Below are 21797 nucleotides of genomic sequence, written 5' to 3'. Positions count from 1 at the left end.
ATGCTGCTATATAAAGCCAGAAGGAGTCTTCCTACCTGGTGTCTCCACTCTCTGGTAGTGGTAAGGGTTTACACATACTTCATCCTTTTTAAGATTAAAAGCATATTCACAGTTTTCAATTGCTTTAAGTTCATGGTGACTGTGAAGATCTGGCCAGCGCCACAAGCGACAGTAAATAACATGCGGTAATCCTTTACGGTGAGATACCTGCAGACGGCCATCGAGAGATCTATACGGGAAAGATGTGGAGAAGTATTTACAGACTGCATACTGTCTCGTAATCACTCAAGCAACACCATACACACACGGGATGGGTAGTTTATTTATTCTCACAATTCAGTGGACTGACACTGTTAGTGACATTTATACTCTTGTTAAAAGGCTTCAAATGTCATAAAAAGTGAGGGTATCAAGCAGTGTCTTAACTTAGTTTTGAGCTGCTCAAATTATTGCCAGTGAATGTAGAGTTCGTTAAAAGCCACTTTACCTCCAACCAAGTATTTAGGATGATTGCTTCATACACATTTTTTTAAATGCAGAAGACAGTTGTTAAAAAAAAAAAAAAAGAAAAAAAAAGGAATAACTAAAAATAATCACACACTTAATAGTCCCTTCCGCTGCTAAACCTCAAGGCTTTGCTGTGGCATGGATGCTTTATGGCTTTAAAGCATAAGAATTCCCACAGGACTGCAAATAAGCCTATAAGCAGTCAGCTGCCCGAGTGATCCACATGGCAGTGTAACGGTAATGCAAAAAAAGCATGAATTCACATCTTGTAAGGGCTGTACAGTTTATCTTCTCGCCTTCATCTGCCTCACTACCAGCTGAAACCGTTTTGCTAGTTTTAAGACAAGACTGCATATGCTTACACAAATGCAGATGTTTATGATTGTTATGGGATGGGAGACAAACCTCAATACACAAATCAAGTAATGTGACATGAAAAAAAATAGAGACCCTCTTTAGAATTTGCCCACCGTTAACTACTGAAGAATTTACAAACAGTTCTTTAGTAGCTCGTATCTGAGCCAATTAGCAAGATTTAATGGAAAGCTTGTGGCATACAAAGCAGTTTAAACACTTTGTAAGATTAGGTCTAAAGAATTAAGTATCCCAACTTTGTTAATATAAATACCAAATCACATTAGAGCTTGCATTTAACAAGTCTTCCCATTCTTTCAGTGGCACTGGCGTAAAAAAAGGAATATTCCAGAATTAGAGTTTCATTGGTCAAAACATCAGCTGAGAACACTCAGATTTCTACACTGGCAAGCAAATATTTTAAAATGCTGTACCATGAGAGGCCTAGGAAGCATTTTAGTCTATTTTTACAGCTAAAGCATCCCATTACAGACCCTCCAAAGCCAATCCCTCCCACAAGACTTCTATGATGCGAGAGAGGGCAGAATATTCACCTGGTTTGTTCAGAGAAGCTGTAAAGGCCTGTTGTATCCCACTGATCTATCGTGTTTGGTGTACTCAGTCCCCAAATTTCAGAGCAAGTGCTGTGCATAAATTGAAAACAAAAACAAAAAATTGATATGAATATGGAACATGGTTATTCAAAACACCATGATGTCAAACATGGAAAAATGTACAGAATACTTCCTTTCACATAGAAGATAGAGCATTGTTAGACTTGCATTTAAACTGACATCTCATGCTATATTTTCTATATGAAGGAGGCTATCAAAATGGAACACGTGATTCAAGGTAAATGATAATGTTTTTAAAAGGTGAACAAGTTCTCTGGTTCAACTAGTCAATACAGTTGTAATGTTCCTTAAAACAGGCAAAACTTCCTCAGCCTAGCTCTTAACAAAATTCAATTTTAAAAGGGTAGTTTCTGTGTTGGGTTTTTTGTTTTTGTTTGGTTTTAACCATAAACTTCCTAAGACTTCAAACAAAGGCCATGTGTATCTGAAACTGAACATCGCAATCTACCTTTTCAGGTACCACCACTTCAGCATTAATCTCATTTTCCATGCACATACTGATTTGCTGCTTTTCCTAAAACAAGTAAAATTCAGACTCTGAAGAAAAGCACATTGTAGCTGATGCTTCTCACTGTTTTCTGTACTCTTGTTAATTAAAGAACTAATTATTCTTTTCCACTGTATACAAAACACAGAATGTTAAACACAGTTTGAAAGTACGGTATTTTAAGACTTAGCTATAGAATAACAAAACTTTAATTGCTAAATCAAGCAGGAGGAAAGAAGAGGCAACTAATTTTTTACCAAACTGGGTCAATGACAAGATCACAGTATTTCAGAAAAAAGGAACCTCCAGTGGCAGACACAAACTAAAAGCAGCGGCAGATTTAAGTAAGGCAAGAAAACAGCATGGGCTTGTGAACGGGCAGCACAGTTTCAGAAGCATAAATCAAGCTCTATCACAGACTTGCCCTGTCACCACCAAAAACCAACAGTGTATTTCACATAAGTAACACACATCTAGACTTTGCACCTCAGAAATGAAGATAATATGGTTGATGAGCAACTTACAGCTCTACTCCCTAATTACAAAGCCTGAAGCTTGGCTGCTCCATTACCTTTAAAGTTAATAAACTCTGAGAAGTCGCAACAAAAAGAAAGGAAATCCAAGTTCACCAAACTCCTGGTTTTAAATATAGGGTTTGCTATTTAAATTTAAGCTCCAAGATTAGCTGATACACTCACAAGTTTGGATTGAGTGTTCAAGGGAAGGAAAGCAAAGCAGGCATTTTTATTTCTCGCCCCTACACAGATAAAACTCATTTGTGTTATGGAACAAAAGAGCAGACAGCACAGCACTGTACTTAAAAACACTTTCAGGCCTGACAACCACCTACATTTCATGGTGACTTTAATAAAATGTAAGTGTGGGCTACTGGCAAAGGGAAGGGTCCTTGTCCCCTTCTTGCCTATCCCACACACCTCATTTCTAATGCCATCCCAGGGAGGCTGAAATGTCCATGCAATTGAGCACCAACCCAAATCAATGAATTAGTTATCTGATCGATAGAGCAAGTGGCTGAAGATTAATGTTTTGAGAGTTGCTTTTCAGCCAGGATCAGTTGTTCTACTCGCTGTGGAGCTACCCAAGCACTACAAAGGAGGATTGAGAGTGCAATTTTTGGCAGCAGCCTGCATTTATCACCAATAAAAATGTTAAATAAAATATGGCCTTTGACATTTTGCTGATTATGGACACAAGTAAAATTTTGTACTAGACGACTTTTTGTCTAGGACAGAGCAGCAGCACCACACATGAAGGCCCCTTCTCTGACATACCCAGCTCTTCAAAAGAGCCAACTATCCTGAATATCCATAGAATGATGGAATGGTTCGGGTTGGAAGGGACCGTAAAGATCACCTCGTTCCAACCCCTGCCATGGGCAGGGACACCTCCCACTAGACCAGGTTGCTCAAAGCCCCATCCAGCCTGGCCTTTCCATTCATCCATCCAGTTACATCCATCTGGGACACAGGCAGCATCGCAGCTCTCCAGGAACAAAGTGGGGCAGAGGAGGAATACTGACCACTGATGCATGCAGAGCCTGCAACCTCTCTTTTTCATACTCCTAAGATGCCTCCAGGATGGTGGCCTTCCAGAAGCTGTGTAAGGACTAAAATAGTTGCCCTGAAGACATACAGGCAGCCTTGTGGGACACCAGGGAGCTTCCCTGTGCTGTGTCCTTAAATATACACCACTACTGTAAGACAGATCATTACGCACATTAAAGTAGAAGAACAATCAGCAGACACAAAGCCTGCTGCATATTAATTGACAGAGTCAGCTCTGACAGCTCAGTACCTTTGAGCAATGGATCTTTTATACAAAGCAGTGCTACAAAGCTGATGCTGTCACAGGGATTACACGTTCCCAAAATTGTGGGGTGTGTCACTGGTGTAAGCACGACAGGCCACGCGTTTGCTTCACAAACACACCTAAAAGTAAAATTTCATAGCCCTTAACAAAGCTCAATGAACAGGAACGGTATTTTATATTGCTAACTGCTTCTCTCCATAAATATTCAAACTAGCAAAGCTGACAGCATGTTCCATAACCTATGGAAAGACAAACAGTATCCTGAAGTGTCTGTACGACTGAGCCACAGCTTGCAATGAAATTCAGGACATGATGGAAGAAAGGCAGGGCAGGAGGTACAGAAAAAGTAATCAAAAAACTGCTTCAATATTCAGCAGCTTACGTGATACACTGTCTTTCAGGATGGATGTCTGCTTAGAGTTAGGATTATTATCAACGTTTTACTGGCTCATCTACACTAGGACTATACTCCCATTCCAATAATCCACCATCAAACAGCGGAGAGCCTGCAAGAGATCATCCTGTATGATCAATAAAGTCAGCCCAACACAATTTTTACTGTTCACCAGAAGAACCATCTAAGGAAATAAAGTGGTCTCCTTGCTCTCCTGCTCATACAGAAGACCCACTGCCTAAAAGATGCAAGGCCAGGCCCCCCCACCGCCCAGACAGCAAACTGGGGCTCTTAATATTCACACACACCACATCAGAATAAAATTCCTCACAGCCATAAAAAGCGTAATTCATACACAGCACTTCCATGAAAGGCCACAGTATGTTCATTCATACGCAAGGAATAGCCTGACAGAGAGCAGACACGTCTACTCTACCAGTAAAAACATCTAAAAGGGAGACAGGAGGCATAGACTTTTTAGTAGTACAGAATTACTGCCCCAAAATAAATAGGATTCTCTCCTAAACCTACCTTTCTGAAGCATCCTAAACACCTTGACATGTGAAGAGTCCTTCTATGCCTTAGTCCATAAAAAGTTTGGAAGAATCAAGGACTAACATCTGTACTGGTAAGTCTTGTCTGGAAACATTCCCAGGCCCTGGAACACGATTGTGTATGCCAGAAAGCCACTAGGACATTCCCCAGCATTGGGACGAGCCAATTAGTGTTCTCCCACACAATTCCCAGGTTCGAGAGTCAGCAAACCATCAGGGACCACTTGCACTGGGCAGTTCAGATGCAGCCACCCTGCCCTGGTAACTGATAGTATGGACAAGACAGTCCCAAGCCAGTTGGCCACAGTGCCTGGGAACATTCCCAGGCACATTTAATTTATTAGGAGGGAAACAGCCAGGACATATCAGCATTTCACCTTTAGAAAGCAGACTGCCCTCAAATCGAAGCCTAGAAGCACAATTCAGGCTTCATGTTTTACCAAACAGGGGTTTTTGGTTCTGAACCCGTTGCACACCGCAGCCGTGGTAAACCATCATTGTTTCCAAAATATGATTTGGCTCCTGCATCCAAGCTGTACTTAAATCTTTCCTGTGTAGACAGCACTTAAATATACTCCAGAATACAACCTCACAGCTAATACACTTCCTCCCACCAGCGCAGACACTTTCATTCCAAGGAGCATTTTCATTGCTGTTCTTAAAACAATTTGTCTGTTGACAGAAACGAGGTCAACTACACAAAAGCTAATATTTTTATCTTTTCAATGCTAATTTAGATTAGCAAATCACCTTGTTCTGTGGCCTCTAGCACTCCCAGAGCAAGCTCGCTTGCATATCGGGATTGCTGCTTTTGCAGACCCCACAAAATAAAATAATTTATTATAAGGGACTTCAGGGATATTAAGCATCACATAGGCTCAGCTTCCCAGGTGTTTTGAAGTTCTAACAAAGGGAAATTTTTTCCTAGAGAAAGGACAAATGCTCAAAGGATATTTGCAAGGAATAACAACCAGTCTTTTGAGACCCGGGGATTTTTCAGGGAAAAGTCAAAGTCTTGCAGACATCTGGTTAAGCTGCTACACACTAAACCTGGGACAACTCAGTCTTGCAACTCCTATCTCAGGATTGGCCAGAGGAGTAATATGGTGAAGAAAGGGTAAAACAAGATATTACTGGGTGGAATTGAAGCTATGTCCATCGATGCCAAGGGTTGCAAGAGTTGGCGTTTCAACTTTTCATCTGCTTATAAGGAGCAGCAATCTCAGATGATATCGTACAATTCTGGCAAGTGGAATCTTTAATGTGGCTATCAGCATGCAACAGCACACAGTATGCCTTCACTTCTTCCATTTCATCATTTCCTTTAACAGGAAAATCTGAGTTCCAAAAAAACCCTACTCTGGGCAAGAAATTACCTAAACAGCAAAGAGCTGTAGCAATGCTTCACAGTTCTGAGACAAAGTGCCAAAACTGCCTTTCTTTAGGAAGACAGAAAATACTGACACACACACAAGAAAAATGTGATGCAGGAAAAACCTAAGATCAAAGATAATCAGAAAGTATTTGTATTGCCTAGTCTGCATATCACTGACGATGTTCCCAATCAACATCAACAGTGCAAACTATTTAAGTTGAATAATAGTATCTATGAGTTTACTACAGAAGTGGACTATCAAGTCCCAGTTCAAATACAGATGAATTATTGATCTACCATGTAGAGTGAACATGGCCAAACACAGTTTGTGCCACACATCAGTGAGCAATATGACTGCTTCCTTTAATACATTATATCCCTATGGGGTATTAAAAGCCTTTATTAAAATCCATAATAACCTGATATAAACTACCTGGGATGAAACAGTCTAAAGTAATACACTAGAGTCACATTCAAGAGTCCAAAAATACAGATGGCCATAACCTCAACTGGAACACACTGCCTGAAAATAGATTCTTGTATTTGCAATATGATTAGGTGGCAAAGGACGCTGACGCATCTAGGTGAAAAAAGGAACAGGACAAGCCTGAACAGTGTAAGATGACCATTGACAATCAGCATATTAATGTTAGTCTGTGACAGCAGGACCTCATCTTAGTGAATATAGAAAGCCATTTGCATCCTGGCTTACAGTGGCAGTAATTCTAAATTAGAAACTTCAGTAGTTGGAAATGCAGCCCCGCAAAACAACCCAGAGTCGCCTCACTGATATCCAAATGCAAACTCAAGCCATCTGAGGTTGGTACTCAACCTAGGCCACTTAATTAGGTTCAGTTTCTCAGCACAGCTGAAAGCCAGATGTACTGATCTACAGATCCAAGCAAGTGTGTGCAAGTACTGCCCAAATAGTCATGACCAAGAAAGACACTGAGGTGCTGAAGTGTGTCCAGAGAAGGGCAACGGAGCTGGTGAGGGGTCTGGAGCACAAGTCTGGTAAGGAGCAGCTGAGGGACCCGGCCTTGTTCTGCTCTGAGGCCATCTTATAAAGTGTTCACATTCAGTGTTTGGCCTGCCTGGTAGCTGAAGCAACTGAACAAGAACCTGGAGAAACGGAGGCTGAGGGGAGACCTTCTTGCTCTCTACGACTCCCTGAAAGCAGGGTGTAGAGGTGGCAGGGTGGGGGTGTCAGTCTCTTCTTCTAAGTAATAAGCGATAGGACAAGAGAAATGGCCTGAACTTGTGCCACAGGAGGTTTACGGTGAATTTTTACACTGATATTGGAACAAGCTGCCCAGGGAAGTGATGGAATCACCATCCCTGGAGGTATTTAAATGAGTTAGACATAGTACTTAGAGATGTGGTTTAGTGATGGTTTTTGTCAGTGTTAGGTTGACGGTTGGACTCTATAATCTGGAAGGTCCCTTCTAGCCTAGGCAATTCTATGACTCTACAAAGGTGGTAGTTCTTGTCAATAATACTCTGTTTTACAGAGATGCTGTTTTATTTGCTGAAACTTATATATTACATAGCTAAAAGAACCTGAAGGGAGCAGAGTTTTAAACAGTACTCTGTGTGCACCAGAACTATTACACAAATGCTGTATATTACAGGCTGTTGCTACTCAATTTATTACCAGTTTTTAGAGAGACAGAATGAACAAAGCAGCTATCTTACAACTAACACTATTTACAATATTGACAATGCTGCATACTCCAGGTACTTTTTATATTAAGTGCTTGCAACAAGTACAACATCAGATGAAAGTAGGCAGAACCACTTCAAAGATATTTACATACAAAGTACCAGAAACTCTATGCAGAAGTTGCTAAAATACTGTCATAATTAATACATAACTACAATTCCACTTTCTTCTTCAAAGTCTTGCAAAGAAGTGGAACAGCTCTGAAGGAGCTAAAAGGCACAGAGTTCAGTTGACAGCCTCCACTTTACCTGAAGTGGTAGCACTAGAAAGATGACAAACAAAACCTGAAATGCAAATTCCATCACACTAGTCAAAGCCCATATTATACAGGAATCATTATAGAATTGTCTTGGACACTAAACTTGCTTATTTGTGAAGTGTTACACTGAACTTCTAACATTTCTCCTGAATCTTTTGTATCTTTCAGAATCTGCAGCCACTAACAAGTTTGCAAGCCCATGTTCAAAGCAATCTTCTCCATTTGTCTCTCTCCTGCATCTTATAATCACAAGCCTTTCGTTCAAGCACATTTCCACTCAAAACCTAAACAAGAAAAATGCAACAACAGAAGAGATCAGGCTTTCACTTGAACTAGAGAAGTTACTTAGCACAGGCAGACAAACACCTTTGTACCAACCTAACATTTACAGGACGTACTACCTTGAGAGTGTAAAATGTAGTTTCACTGGCTTAAGTGTCTCAACTACTGAAATGCATGTTGCTCATGGTTTCTTTTCCCCATGCTGGGGGTGTCAGGGAAAAGGTTATTTGCCCTCTGCTTACCTAAAAAACTATTAAAGAGATCTAAAATAACAACGCAAATGTTACTTCCATGAGATGGCTTCCCCTCTTCCTCTTTGAATCTTACATCATTTTGCATCCCTGCAGAACTGACCAACCTTTGTACTTGCATCTTCATCATCCCATATTACAGTGACAAAATGTCATCGACTCACTTAAACATACATAACCAGGCATATACATTCATCAACTAGCAGGACTCAAAACTGCAGCAGTTCATTCCTGCTTGTGAATGATGTGAAGTAACACAGAGGTCCTGATCTCATTTTATTGCAACAGAACATGTAAAGATTCAGTATGAAATACTGATTTTTTTTTTTCTTCTAGGCACCTGGCTAGAGGGATGAGCTAATATCTTAACCAATGCCAAATGCACAAGCGTGAATTCTTAAAAAATTATTTACACAGATCACAGTGGCACTCATCCTTCAGAGGAGCTGGATGAGATTCTTCCATGGAGACCATTCTGTGATACACACTGGGGTAGAAAAGCAGACCTCTAGGAAAGTTCTGTTAAAGGGCAGTATTAGCAACCAGAGTAAATGGTTATTTACACAATATTAAGTACAGGTGGGCAGTTAGTTTGCTAGCAGATTCTCCCATTCTTCAAAGGAGAAACAGAACCCCTTAAGTCTAGGAAAAGGATATTAAGTCATGTCTAAGAGAGCCCTTGTCTCCAGAAAAGAAAGCTTAGAGAACTGAAAGCACAGGTTTCTCTTTCAGTACAGACTCAACAAAACAATAGTAAAAGTGGCAACTGGGGCACTCAGCTCTCACAATTATAAGTGCTTTCCCAAGTGTCTCCAACCCCTTAGATTTACTTCTATGCAATTGGTCTATGTCTACATTAAAAAAGCTTGGTTTTCCCAGAATCCAAAAGCAGACCTTTTTTTTTTTCTTCTTCAAGCATATGCAACACAGAAAAATTACTTGCTCAAAACAGTAACTGTACTTTCTCTCCCTGCCTCCCTTATCCCCACACACACATTCACACCACACTACCTCCAAGAAAGAAATGTTCATGTATGTGCATATTTAGTGGAATATAAACCAGGAGCCATTACACAACTTCTCATGATCAGAACCCTTTTGCGAATAAAGTTTACATAGAATTTTATACAGTACGTTCAGAATCATTACATCAAATACTAAATGCAGGATCTGAACTGAAGAAAATTACTTAAGTAGCCTTCCTTATAAATGGATGTATGCTAAAAGATTTACACATCAAAATAGCCAGAAAAGCAGGAGGCACAGGATATAATTAACCTCTCTAACACTGTGGGAAAAGAAAAAAAAAAAAGTCATTGAACAACTCCCATTTACTTCAGCTTAAACTTTAAGGATGTCCACAGGGGATGCAAAAGTGGAACGTGAGGTACAAAAGATACTCTGTTATAGCCTAACATCTGAGCTGCCCATTGCTCATTTCAGGGCTGGTCGCTGGTTTCTTCCAGTTTTGCAGCATGCCAGGCCAACAAGTCATCTTGATGAACAGTATATACTTCTGTTGCCTTTTCTAAAGGCACACTTCTTCCTGGTCATGTGCACAATGAAACTGTCTACAAAGGCAAAAATACAGATATAAGGCAGGTCTCTTCAAAGCACTTCATCCTCCTCCCTTCTCCCAAATCCTGACGTGCCAGCCCAGCGCTGTCAGACAAAATCAAGCAGCCAACAACAATCAGCGTTACTTTTATTTTTCTCTCAATGCGAGGAGATGCCAGAAGGATAGCACCTCAAAGTTCAAGAGCAATTTTTCCAGGATGCCATGGAAACCAAGCAATGTAAAATATTTATTTCTTTTCCTGTTGTCCATATGGTCTGTTCAGCTGCAGATCCTATCAAGGAGCCTTTACTCTCTGTTTAAAGTCAGGTGGAGAGCAGCCTGAAAACTTGTAAGCTTCTAAATGGCAAGGTCAAGCAGTGCAGAGATGGTGTTCACAACTGAGAAATAAAAGGCATGAAATACAGCTCAGCTTCACTTAAGAATCACAGGGGTTGGAAGGGACCTCTGGAGATCATCTAGTCAAACCCCCTCATCAAACCAGGTTCACCTAGAGCAGGTTGCACAGGAACATGTCCAGGTGGGGTTTGAATGTCTCCAGAGAAGGAGACTCCACACCCTCTCTGGGCAGCCTCTTCCAGGGCTCTGCCACCCTCACAGGACAGTTTTTCCTCATGTTGAGATGGAATTTCCTATGTTCCAGTTTGTGCCTGTTGCCCCTTGTCCTGTCACCAGGCGCCACTGAGAAGAGTCTGGCCCCATCCTCTTGACATCCACCTTTCAGATATTGCTCAGCATTGATGAGGTCCCCTCTCAGTCTTCTCTTCCCCAGGCTGAACAGACCCAGGCCTCTCAGCCTTTCCTCATCAGACAGATGCTCAAGTCCCTTGATCATCTTTGTAGCCTCCACTGGACTCTCTCCAGCAGTCCCCTGCCCTTCTTGAACTGGGAGGCCCAGAACTGGACACGGAGCTCCAGCTGTGGCCTCACCAGGGCAGAGTAGAGGGGGAGGATGACCTCCCTTGACCTGCTGGCCATGCTCTTTTAATGCACCCCAGAGTCAGCAGGGTCCAGGCCACGTGTCTTATGCTAAAAAGATCGAAGACAAGGAGCATGCAAAAGTAGCCTAAGGAAATCACAAGCTTTTGCTGAGAAACTTGCCCTAAAGTTCCTCACTCTCAACATAACACCACAGCTTTCAGCAGCTGCAGTTTGTATCTCACAAACTCTGAAGCAATCTTGCTGGAGATAAGATGAACCGCAACACAGATTTACTCCCCTCAATCACACGTTCAGAAAAAAGCCATCAAAATGAGTGACTTCTAGGTGCCCTGCATCTAGTGGGGGTGAGAAGCGTTCAACAGCATTCAGAATGGCAGCTCCTCAGAGACTAACCAGGCAGAGGGGAAAACCACAAAAAAACCCAACAAATGGAAAAAAAAAAAAAAGAAAAAAAAGGAAGAGTATTGTGGACCCACAAGCTCAGAGGATGTGGGTGTTTGTACTTTAACGAGGCATTCTTGAAATGATAACTTGGAATTCCTACACTGCTTTCATTTGTTACACTATCCAATGAAGGTTTTCTGATTGCTGTATTATCTTGCAGTATCTCACAGAACCTTCAGAAATACAAATACAGGGCTTCAACATGGATAGAAATCTGCAAATTTGACATTCCCATAGCTGAAAGTACCTGTTCATTACGTGTCTGAGTGATGTTAAAGATAAGTTATCTGTATTTCATCTGGGAACATCACACATGAAAATGTCTTTGGAGTTCTTGACAAAAGCTTTCCAGAGAACACAAGAACACCACCTCCTGAATTAAATAAAGAATCAAAGCTCTATTACTGGAGTAAAGGAAGCATAACCAGGAACACACGCTCCAAAAAATGTCAATTTAAAGAAAGAATCAGAGCTCCGGGCAGTTAGTGAGACATTGCACCACATCATATAGCAGGCAGCTATGAAGGAAGTACGTTCAGCAACTTAATCTAGCTGAGAAGTCACTCTCTGTCCTCTGCTCTCACTATACCATGCCTATCAAAAAGAGTTGATCAAGCAATTCCTTTTTAACGTTTAAATTACCACTGAAATGCTCCAACTAAAGACAGGACTAGCACGGTCTTCCAGACCAGGAGCAATGTCAAGCTGTTAAAATACCTTCCTTTTACTTACAAGTTACATAAGTAATGAACAAACTAATAGATTCATCTTGATTTCACTTCACACCACATGTGGTTACTTTATCTTTTTTCTGGTTTGTATTAATAAGTAATATCATGCCGTGGGTTAAGATGACACCCAACGCAGTTTCACAGATTCACATTCTGTATCATCTTTAAAAGACCTAAACAGAATCAGAAATATCAAAGGATAAAGTATCTTTATAGAAAGGCATACCCATCACAACACTGGCTGATCTATCCACAACAAATTGGTTTGTTAACAGAAGGTAACAATCTCATAGAAGATCATAGTTTCAAAAAGACATCAACATTTCAGGCCTAGCACCAGACAGACATTAAAAAAAAAAACAAACGACCTTCATCTCAAGTTCTGTAACCACTATTAGTCACAGTAGGTGCGGTGAAAGCTCTTCCCCACAATCTAACAGGTACAGCTACCAAGGGCTAAGCCAAATTATTTTTCTCAAGTAGTCTGTCAACCTCCAAGTGGGTGAGTGGCTGATGCTACCACAAGTGGGCTGGTTTGCAACTGATGGACAGCTGAAAAAGAGACGTGACATTTTGATTAACCTTCTCAAACTAGTGGGTATTTGGGGTAGTGAGGGGGAGGGATTAGCTCCGCAAGACATTTATCTCGTCCATGTTCCCTGAAAAATATCTTAGCAAAAAGATTACTCTTAGAACAACAGTTACACGATCCTTTAATACCTCATTTCAAACTGAAGCTGCCCCTGGGCAGCTTCCCCTATGAATTACACACTTATCTCGAGAAACCCAGGAAGACAAAAGAAAAAAGAATATATAACATGAAGAGCTCAATGGAGGGAAGCCACTACACCCAGAATGACCCCCCTTGCAGCCCAAGCCATGTATACCCAGCAGAAAATTGGTGAAATGGAAAATACAATTAATCTATGTGCAAACAAGAGACTACCTCTAAAAATGAGGGATATGAAAATTCAAAGAAATATCAAGTACTAGATACCTAAAGCATGCAGTGTTTCCTATAAGCTATTTCAAATGAAGTTAAGGTTTGAGCCATAGAGGAAGTTTCCCCAAAGAAGAGATCTGAAAGGTACTTATGCTGTGACATCATTTTGATAAATATGTAAATACAAAAATTAAGTCAGAAAATGACATTGCCATCACAGCAATACCCACATTTTATGAGAAATATTAAAGAAAATTCACAACTAGCAAGGAAGCCGTAGAAAAGCTTGAAGAGTTTCAGCAGATACCAAAAAAAAAAAAGCAGCAGTATTTTTAAAATCAACTTAGCATGTTTCCTGAGATATTGTATTGCCTTATGTCCTTAACAAAGGCAAATCAAGAAAGCAATTTAATAGTCGAGGTGCCTAACTACAGGCCTGTGCTCTCCTCAGGCCCAGAACTGAACACAGGACCCCATATTACATACTATTGACAGAAAAATCTGAGTATGCAGGGGGCACCCTTAGGACAAGAATCACAATCTTTTTCCTGAGCTTCACTGCCCAGAGCTAGATAGACAGTAAATGTTAAGATCACAGACAAGTCTTGAAGTCTTCACGATCTTGCTCACAACCCACACCCAGAACACGCATCTGGAAACGATGCCCACAAGTGCTCTTGCCTCACATGCAATTGCTTAACAATTAAAGCACTTTCCCAGAACACCCAACAGTTTCTTTTCCTCACTCCACCTAACAGGAGTCAACCCCGATCCACCACCATCTGCCCTCTGCTGAGGTCGCAGTTGCCCTGCTCTCTCTCCATCCAATTGCAGCCCAAAAGATGAGAGTTTCAGAAGCTTGAGGAACATTAGAATCAGAGAATAGTTTGGGTTGGAAGGGACATTAAAGGTGATCCAATTCCAAAGCCCCTGCCATGGGCAGGGACACCTCCCACTTGATCCAGTTGCTCAAAGCCTCGTCCAACCCGGCCTTGAACACCTCCAGGGATGGGGCAGCCACAGCTTCTCTGGGCAACCTGGGCCAGGGTCTCACCACCCTCACAGCAAGGAATTTCTTCCTCACATCTCATCTCAATCTCCCCTCTTTCAGTTTAAGAAAATTTAGCATTCAAGTAAACAGTTATGTGGCTTCTTGCTGCAAAGAGAACTCCTTAAATCCTTCTTGGAATGTCTGTGGTTATTGGCCAAAATGTTGAAGGGTTTCCACACGATGAATAAACACACTGACAAGGAGTTCCAGTGAAGGTGTCTTCCTATCATCAAACAGATTTTTAGAGCATTTTTAAAATGGCTCCACCAATGCAGCTTGAGACAGGCACTTCTGTTTTCCAATTATATCATCTAATTGAGACACATACAGGACAGCAAAACACTGATTTTCGGTTACTAACAGTGCTTAGACAAGGCACTGGTCTGCAAGACAGGTACATGGGACATAAGAGGGGAGATTTAGATTAGATCTCAGGAAGAAATTCTTTGCTGTGAGGGTGGTGAGACCCTGGCCCAGGTTGCCCAGAGAAGCTGTGGCTGCCCCATCCCTGGAAGGGTTCAAGGCCAGATTGGACGGGGCTTTGAGCAACCTGGTCTGGTGGGAGGTGGAACTGGATGGTCTTTAAGGTCCCTTCCAACCCAAACCATTCCATAACATGCAGAACATTAGACACTCAAAATTTAGATACAAGGGAACTAAAAAGGTATTTTCATATTAGCTTTGCTGAATTTATCAGGACGGACACACTTGAATTCTTTCCTGGATACAGTCCTTAACTTTAACATAAAGTTGCCCCCACCACAACAGAAGGGGAGATTTATTACAAAAAGATGTAGAGATCTATCAATAAGCTTTGGTGATTGGAGGCTGCACTGTTGTGGGCTTACACAAACACAGCAAGGTTCAGAAGGTGTTTCTGGAAATTGCAGTTGGAGTCCACGAAATTCACATTTAAGTTACCTACTAAAGAAAAAAAAGACTTTTTCAACCAAACACTCGAGAGTCAAACACCATTTCAAACACAACTTTCCATGTCACAAAGCTGAAAGATTCCACACTCTTCGCTCAAAATTTCAAAACTACAGCTTGAGTTAAAATTATTTCAAGTATCAACAGATGAACTTGACTTGAAGCCTCCCACTAAACTAAGAGGAAGTGAAGACTAGTCCTGGGATGCAACTCATCAACTAAACAATAACTTTGAAATTCTGCTTTTAAGTGAAACACAGTTTGCTTTGTTTGCATCAGGCTTTTTCTCTATCAACACCTAGGAAAAGACAACCCAAACATTTGAAGAAATGGTCAGTTTATCTACAAATTACAGGTAAAAATTAAATTAAACCTTTCAATTGAAACTTGCTTGTACCATTTCTGAATTAAAAAAGCCACAATTTGGGGGATCTTTTCTGAACCAACGCTGAAGTCAGATTACTGGTTGCAGCACTCAGCCAAGGGGATTTCCCCAATCTCATTGTTCTTCTGCCAATTTTGAAGCATATGCAGCGAGATGTGAACTTACTCCGGCTCCCGATTGTTCTCTGGTATCCTGCCGGCCTGCTCCAAACAATGCAGCACGACAGAAGCCAACGAAAGCTGCTCGTGATGAGACGACAGCATTGGATACAGTGAATTTTAGAAGTTTTCCACCAACCAGCACCGCAACCCAGTCAGAGTGAACAGAAGCAAGTAGTAAACAAGACACAGGATATTCCTTTTATGATATTAGCAGGTCTAGATTACAAGCAGGATTAAATCGGTACGGAATCCATTAACTAGCTATTGCATTAAAAGGTGCAGCAGTAGGAGAACTGCAGTATGTTGTTTACCCTATAAATTCTTCCCAGACTAAAAGCCAGAGCTCCATAATTAGTAAGTTTTTTCCTGTAAAATTGCTCTGGTTGTCATAACACCTTCACAGTAGTAAAAACAGTGCTCCGGTGATTTGTTACAGTACCAAGAAAACTAAACCGGTTGATTTCTACAAACAAAAGAATATAATAAGGAGAGGAATGTTCGCCACACCAATATAAAGACGCTAATTACCACAGGAAACCAGAGAATAGTTTAACATTGACTTGGGCTAAAGCCCCTATTCTTTTATTGGAGAAAAATAAGTACTATTTACGAGATAATTTGGGGCTCAACATTGACAATAAAGCACAGTCAACGTATTTTTGAGTGACCAACATGTCTTCTTAATGGTCGCATGATGTGTCAGAGATATTATTCTTCCTAGTTAAGAGTTTTGTACCGGGGTCCTCTGAGCAAGTAAGTCACTAAAGTAATCACAAGTGACTATTTTTCATTTGCTTAAAATTCAACAGCTCCAGCACTGGTTGTTAAACCTGCCAAAGAACTAACGGCATATAAAAATCAAGCAAGTTCTAACATTTATTTTTGATTCTGACTCTTCCTGGCTTCTTACCATTAAGGCAATCCTAATGAAAAGCAACAGTAACTTGAAGCTAAAGAATTTCCACAATTTCCAACAACTATTCACCCCAAAATTTGCTTGCCATCTCACTGATACTCGATTGAGAACCATGCCTTAAACTTACACTCTCTAACTAAATAATTCAGCCTATACTAGGGAGGTGAAGAGGTGGCATTATGCGCCTTACAAAAAATTATCTCAATTTATAGACTGAAAAAATGACAGCAAATTAAAAACTTAAAGGTTACCTTGGTAAAAGCAACAGAGAATCCACATCCCCCAAGCCTTTTTCCAGTCACTCAGTTAGTATACAACATTGGCCCCAAAATTAAACAATTTTTCCTCCTGGCTGAAGAGACAAGCTCCTTTGAACTACGCAGCATTTTGCTATTGGCTAATTATCTTGCACATTTATATTTTCATAGAATCATAGAATCATTCAGGCTGGAAGAGACCCTTGGGATCATCGAGTCCAACCATCTACCCTGCTCTACAAAGTTCTCCCCTATACCATATCCCCCAACACCACATCTAAGCGACTCTTAAACACATCCAGGGATGGTGACTCAACCACACTTTCACACTTTGACCTACCTCAAATGACACGCCAATACCTTCTGCTTGGCACACCAACTCTGTAACAAATTCTGTGGGTAAGTCATGTGGCTTCCTGAATTGCATGAGCTAAAAACCAGCAGCCCTAAGTTTCTTTATTTAATATTGTAGGACTTCCTTCTTCAGGATGACATCAGTATTCTAAAATGCTGCAACCTGAGTTATGTCTACTCTAAAGCTTAACCTTATTTATGGCAATTCAGTCCTCGGCATCAGCCACAGCTGTGCAACAAACCAAGTTAATAATTATGGTTTAGTATTTCTAATAAAACCTCACTCAATTATACTTGAATACAGTCAATACTCTAATTTCAATTATCGCTGCATTAGAAGGCTTGAAAATTTAAGTTTTTACTACAGTAAGGCCCTGACTGCTGGAATACACAGTGCCCTGCTGATGCACATAGATTCTTCTGCATACAGAGGGCAGGAATAAGGTCTTGCTGCTAAGTGGCCATTCAAGTAGGAGTGTTGGTAGAGGGAAAATATGTTATTAGAAAAAAAGGCATTATCTTAGGCTCAAATTAATCCTGCGTCCTACCCTACATACCAAATACAGTGATGCCACGAATCAAACAGGAGAAAGTAAGCAGAATTTAACTTGAGGCTATGATTTTTAAGATAGTTTTGTAACTAAAGGAAATCATAGAATAGTTTGGGTTGGAAGGCACCTTTGGAACACTCGCTGACAATGAGCAGGGACACCTTCAACTAGATCAGAAATGCATAAGAGTACATTTCAAACAGATGAAGGTGGTGTCACCAACGCCGTCTCACTGATTGCTTACCTCAAGTTTAGAAATTAAGTTTTATAGAGGCTTGAAGTCAAACTTGATGTGAATTTTTATTTCCCATTACACGTCCATGCATCATCTACAGGTGTTCCACAACCCAGAATTTAAGCATGTTATTTTACATATATGTAATTAGGGCTAGCATCCTTCTGTCTACAACACCACCATCCTGAACATCTGGAAACTATTTTGGGGAAGGAGACGATGTTGGAAAACCAGGTGCCAGTTTCTGCCACTCCAGCTCTGAGAAAGACCCCTAAGGAAGTTAGTGCGATCTCTCAGAGCACTCTTGTTCTCTCTCTGCATGATACAGCACTAGAGAACATGGACCAGTTGAAAGCTGTTATTGGTAAATTATAGAAAGAAACTCTCAACACACATTAAAAGACACTAAAATTGTTAGAAAAACACCCCCAAAGTCAGCTGCTTCGAACTCACCACTTTCAGCACAACAGACTGTTTCTCTTGCAGGATCATTCTTTCACACTTTATGTTCAGGTGGGCTCCATTCACCCGCAAGCAGCTGCCTGATATTGGGACTGCACAATATCATTTACTACAAGGAAGCCAGGAAGCTACACAGCAAGCTGCTGGAGTACATATGCAGGGGTGCCATCTCTGAGATGCAGAGTTGTCACACACAACAGGAAGCTAGCGCAAAGCACACCAGCATCCTGTCCTCGCTGCCCCGCAGAGGCCAGAGCCTGGTGCCACACTTCAGAAAGCACCAAGAACGTCTTTTACAGAGAATCTAGAGACAACATTCAAATCCCACCATAATTATGGGACTGAGAAGAGCAAGGGCAATTTGATCCTCCTGCTACACCCTTCCAGTGAACGCATCCAAAGTCTTCACAGCACCAGCTATCATAAGGAGGATCAGTGGATTTTGAAGCTAATCTTGGCCAACACTCCCCAAAATCTCAGTCATCTCTTGCCAGGAAAGATCTCCTTGACTGTGTTCTAAAGCATTATTTTTATTGAAATTCCAACAAGAGAGAAGCAGAGGGGGCTCTGCTTCATCCTCAATAATCCTGTCATAAGGAAAAGGAGCCATCTTATCAACAAACAATTTACAAGCACACTTTTCCATTAATCTCAGCAATAAAAACAGTGCTTTAGAGTATTCTGATGTACTGTCTTAAATATCTATACTTATTTTCGAAAGCTTAAGATGTTCAGCTATAGCCTTCAAACATTTACAGAACCAATTTACATCTAACTGAATGCATCCAGACTGAAATACGGTATATTGTCTGAGGACGTTCTTTATACAACTCATGAGCTATGATTAAGAATCCATGTCTATCCCCAGTTTATATAGTTAACTATCCCAGCTCTGCTACAAACTAACAGACAGCGCCAAGTTCCATTTCTGGGAAAACAGACTTCACCTCTGTCTGGATGTTATTTTAGGATCTACTGTGCCAACCCAACTGTCTGCTATTATCCTCTGAGCTCCCTCATTCATGGCTTAGCAGTAGATGTTGGGAACTCTCCTAAATCAGTTCCCAGAGGAACCTTGCCCCCGCAGCGTAACTGTTGAAATCACCCACCTCCAATGGCTTTAACCTGAGAAGGAAGAAAGGGATTTCTTTATTGCTCTCCTCTGAAGTAACCTATTTTGGGGAAAGATCTTAAAGCTTGAAAACAACCTATTCTAGAAGCCATGTTAGCTTGACAACTCTGCTCTAGGGGTGATCAAAAGCATCCCTAAAACTAGGTTACCACATGCAGCTACGCAATCACTTTCCTGACAAATAATCCCAAAGAATTCAAAAAACCATGCTGACATAGCACAGGTTATATTCAAGAAAAACTGTGCCCTTTGCACCTAAAGTAGAAGTTACTTTTTACTCAGTTATGGCAAGAAAAAGGCATCAAGATGTCATCACTTTAAAAGATTTGTTTGCTCTCAAGCAGCAGTTTCAAGCCAGTTGTCCCATCTTTAATCAGGTTTTTGCCTGTTTTACTTCTGCTGTTAATTTGCAGGGCGGGCAAGCAAGCAAAGGAATAACACTAGCATAACAGAGAAATTCATGGTTTCTTTAGAGAATTTTAACCTCGTCAAACGGTCTCGCCTTCATGTGTTTGATGACCTCTCACCAGATTCTGCAGTGTTAAGTATCTGAATCCTTGCAGAATACATGGGAAATACAACAACATTAAGGTGTGCTGGATTTATTTCCTGTACGTTGTAAGCACATAAAAGAAAAGAAAGCAAGTGTCAATAGCATTAGTCACTTTAACACCAAGAGCAGCCTTAACATCAAACTCCTGGAAATGTAGATAAAAATCTTCACAAAAAAAGTCCAAAATATTACAGCCTCCAGAAGCAGTCAATAAATACTACTACATATTTACACTCTTAAGAAACAAAAATATTAAAAAGATATTCTGAATACAATGCTTAAATACCACCACGCTATTTCCTCAGGAGAACGAGGGTGTGATTGGTTCCATGACAGCAGTTTAAAGAGTTACCAACCTTCACTATTGGCTGACATGAAAGATCTGCAACAGGTATGGCTTCAAAATACTACTATTTCACCACAAAAAGCTCAAAGAAATGCCAGTTTTTACTAAGTTGGTCCACAAAAACTCCTAATTTCAATGTCAATCAGCAACTTCACAGTTGTCTGCTTTGCATTCTCAACACTCCCACAACCTTCCACAGCCCCCAAACCATGGAACCCATTGTAGTACTTCTGCTTTGCCTCTGGATGGTAAAAAAAAAAATAAAATATGCAGAATTCATCTCATATTTGAAACAGAAGCCAGGTGCTTCAGAAGTCCAACTGCTGACTGTAAATTTCACAAGTCAGCTAAATTCTTCAAAAAACAACAGCAGGATTTGAGCCCCTCTCACTATGTCTCTCGCTCAAGTCAGAATTGGGAGGCTGCTGAAAACAAAGCAGAAATAAGCTTCTGAGAACCAGGAAACACAGCACGGGGATGCTATGCTCATGTTAAGTAAGAAGGGCAGAGGGCACAGATAAGACTACATTTTCTACGTACATACTGAACTGTTCAGCAAGAAAAACCAATTTTTCAATGGGTTCAAGCATTAAGTACCATTCCACGCATATTATCGAAAGCAAGTTTAGGTAATAATAGTACTAGTTAGATTACAGTTAACGTCAACAAAAATTTTATCTGTTCAAAAAAGTTTAAGTTATCAATCAGGAAGTTATTTGACGCTGCATCAAACCCTTCTACAGAACTGAGATGAGTACACAAACATCTAGAAAGAGAAAATAGAGGTATACAGTTACAGATGTGTCTTTTAGTTGCCCCCTTCACCCCAACTACAAATAACCTTTGTCAGCGTACAGTACCCATTTACTATGCAAAGCTAAAACAAATGCAAACTAGAGATTCTGAGATATCTTCTTTATCCTCCTGCATATATGGGAAGAAAAAACAGATGCACCTATACATTGAGTTAGGGGCTGACCTGCTGGAAAGTAGCTCTGCAGAGAGTGGCCTGCGAGTCCTGGTGGACAACAAGTTCCTCAGAAGCCAGCAATCTGCCTTTGTGGCCAAGAAGACCAATGGTCTCCTGGGGTGCATGAAAAAAGAGCATGGCCAGCAGGTGGAGGGAGGTCATCCTTCCCCTCTACTCCACCCTGATGAGGCCACAGCTGGAATACTG

The 21797-nt window shown here is 40.9% G+C and overlaps 1 protein-coding gene across 2 annotated transcripts in view; it reads right to left on the bottom strand.

Annotated features, from left to right (window-relative positions):
- Positions 1–21797, bottom strand: part of SMAD2 (SMAD family member 2) — a 53675-nt gene that overhangs the window by 15539 nt on the left and 16339 nt on the right. The window contains exons 3-4 of one of the 2 annotated variants that reach the window (XM_074166762.1): positions 1416–1505; positions 36–229 (exon numbers count right to left, since the gene is read on the bottom strand). In XM_074166762.1, the coding sequence (XP_074022863.1) occupies positions 36–229; positions 1416–1505 (284 nt within the window). The remainder of the gene's footprint in view (positions 1–35; positions 230–1415; positions 1506–21797) is intronic. The other variant, XM_074166763.1, reaches the window with a different exon arrangement.

The sequence above is a fragment of the Numenius arquata genome, chromosome Z (assembly GCF_964106895.1).
Source record: "Numenius arquata chromosome Z, bNumArq3.hap1.1, whole genome shotgun sequence".
Taxonomy (NCBI): domain Eukaryota; kingdom Metazoa; phylum Chordata; class Aves; order Charadriiformes; family Scolopacidae; genus Numenius; species Numenius arquata.
Note: the sequence above shows the minus strand (reverse complement) of the source record. Positions and strands in the feature narration are given on the sequence as shown.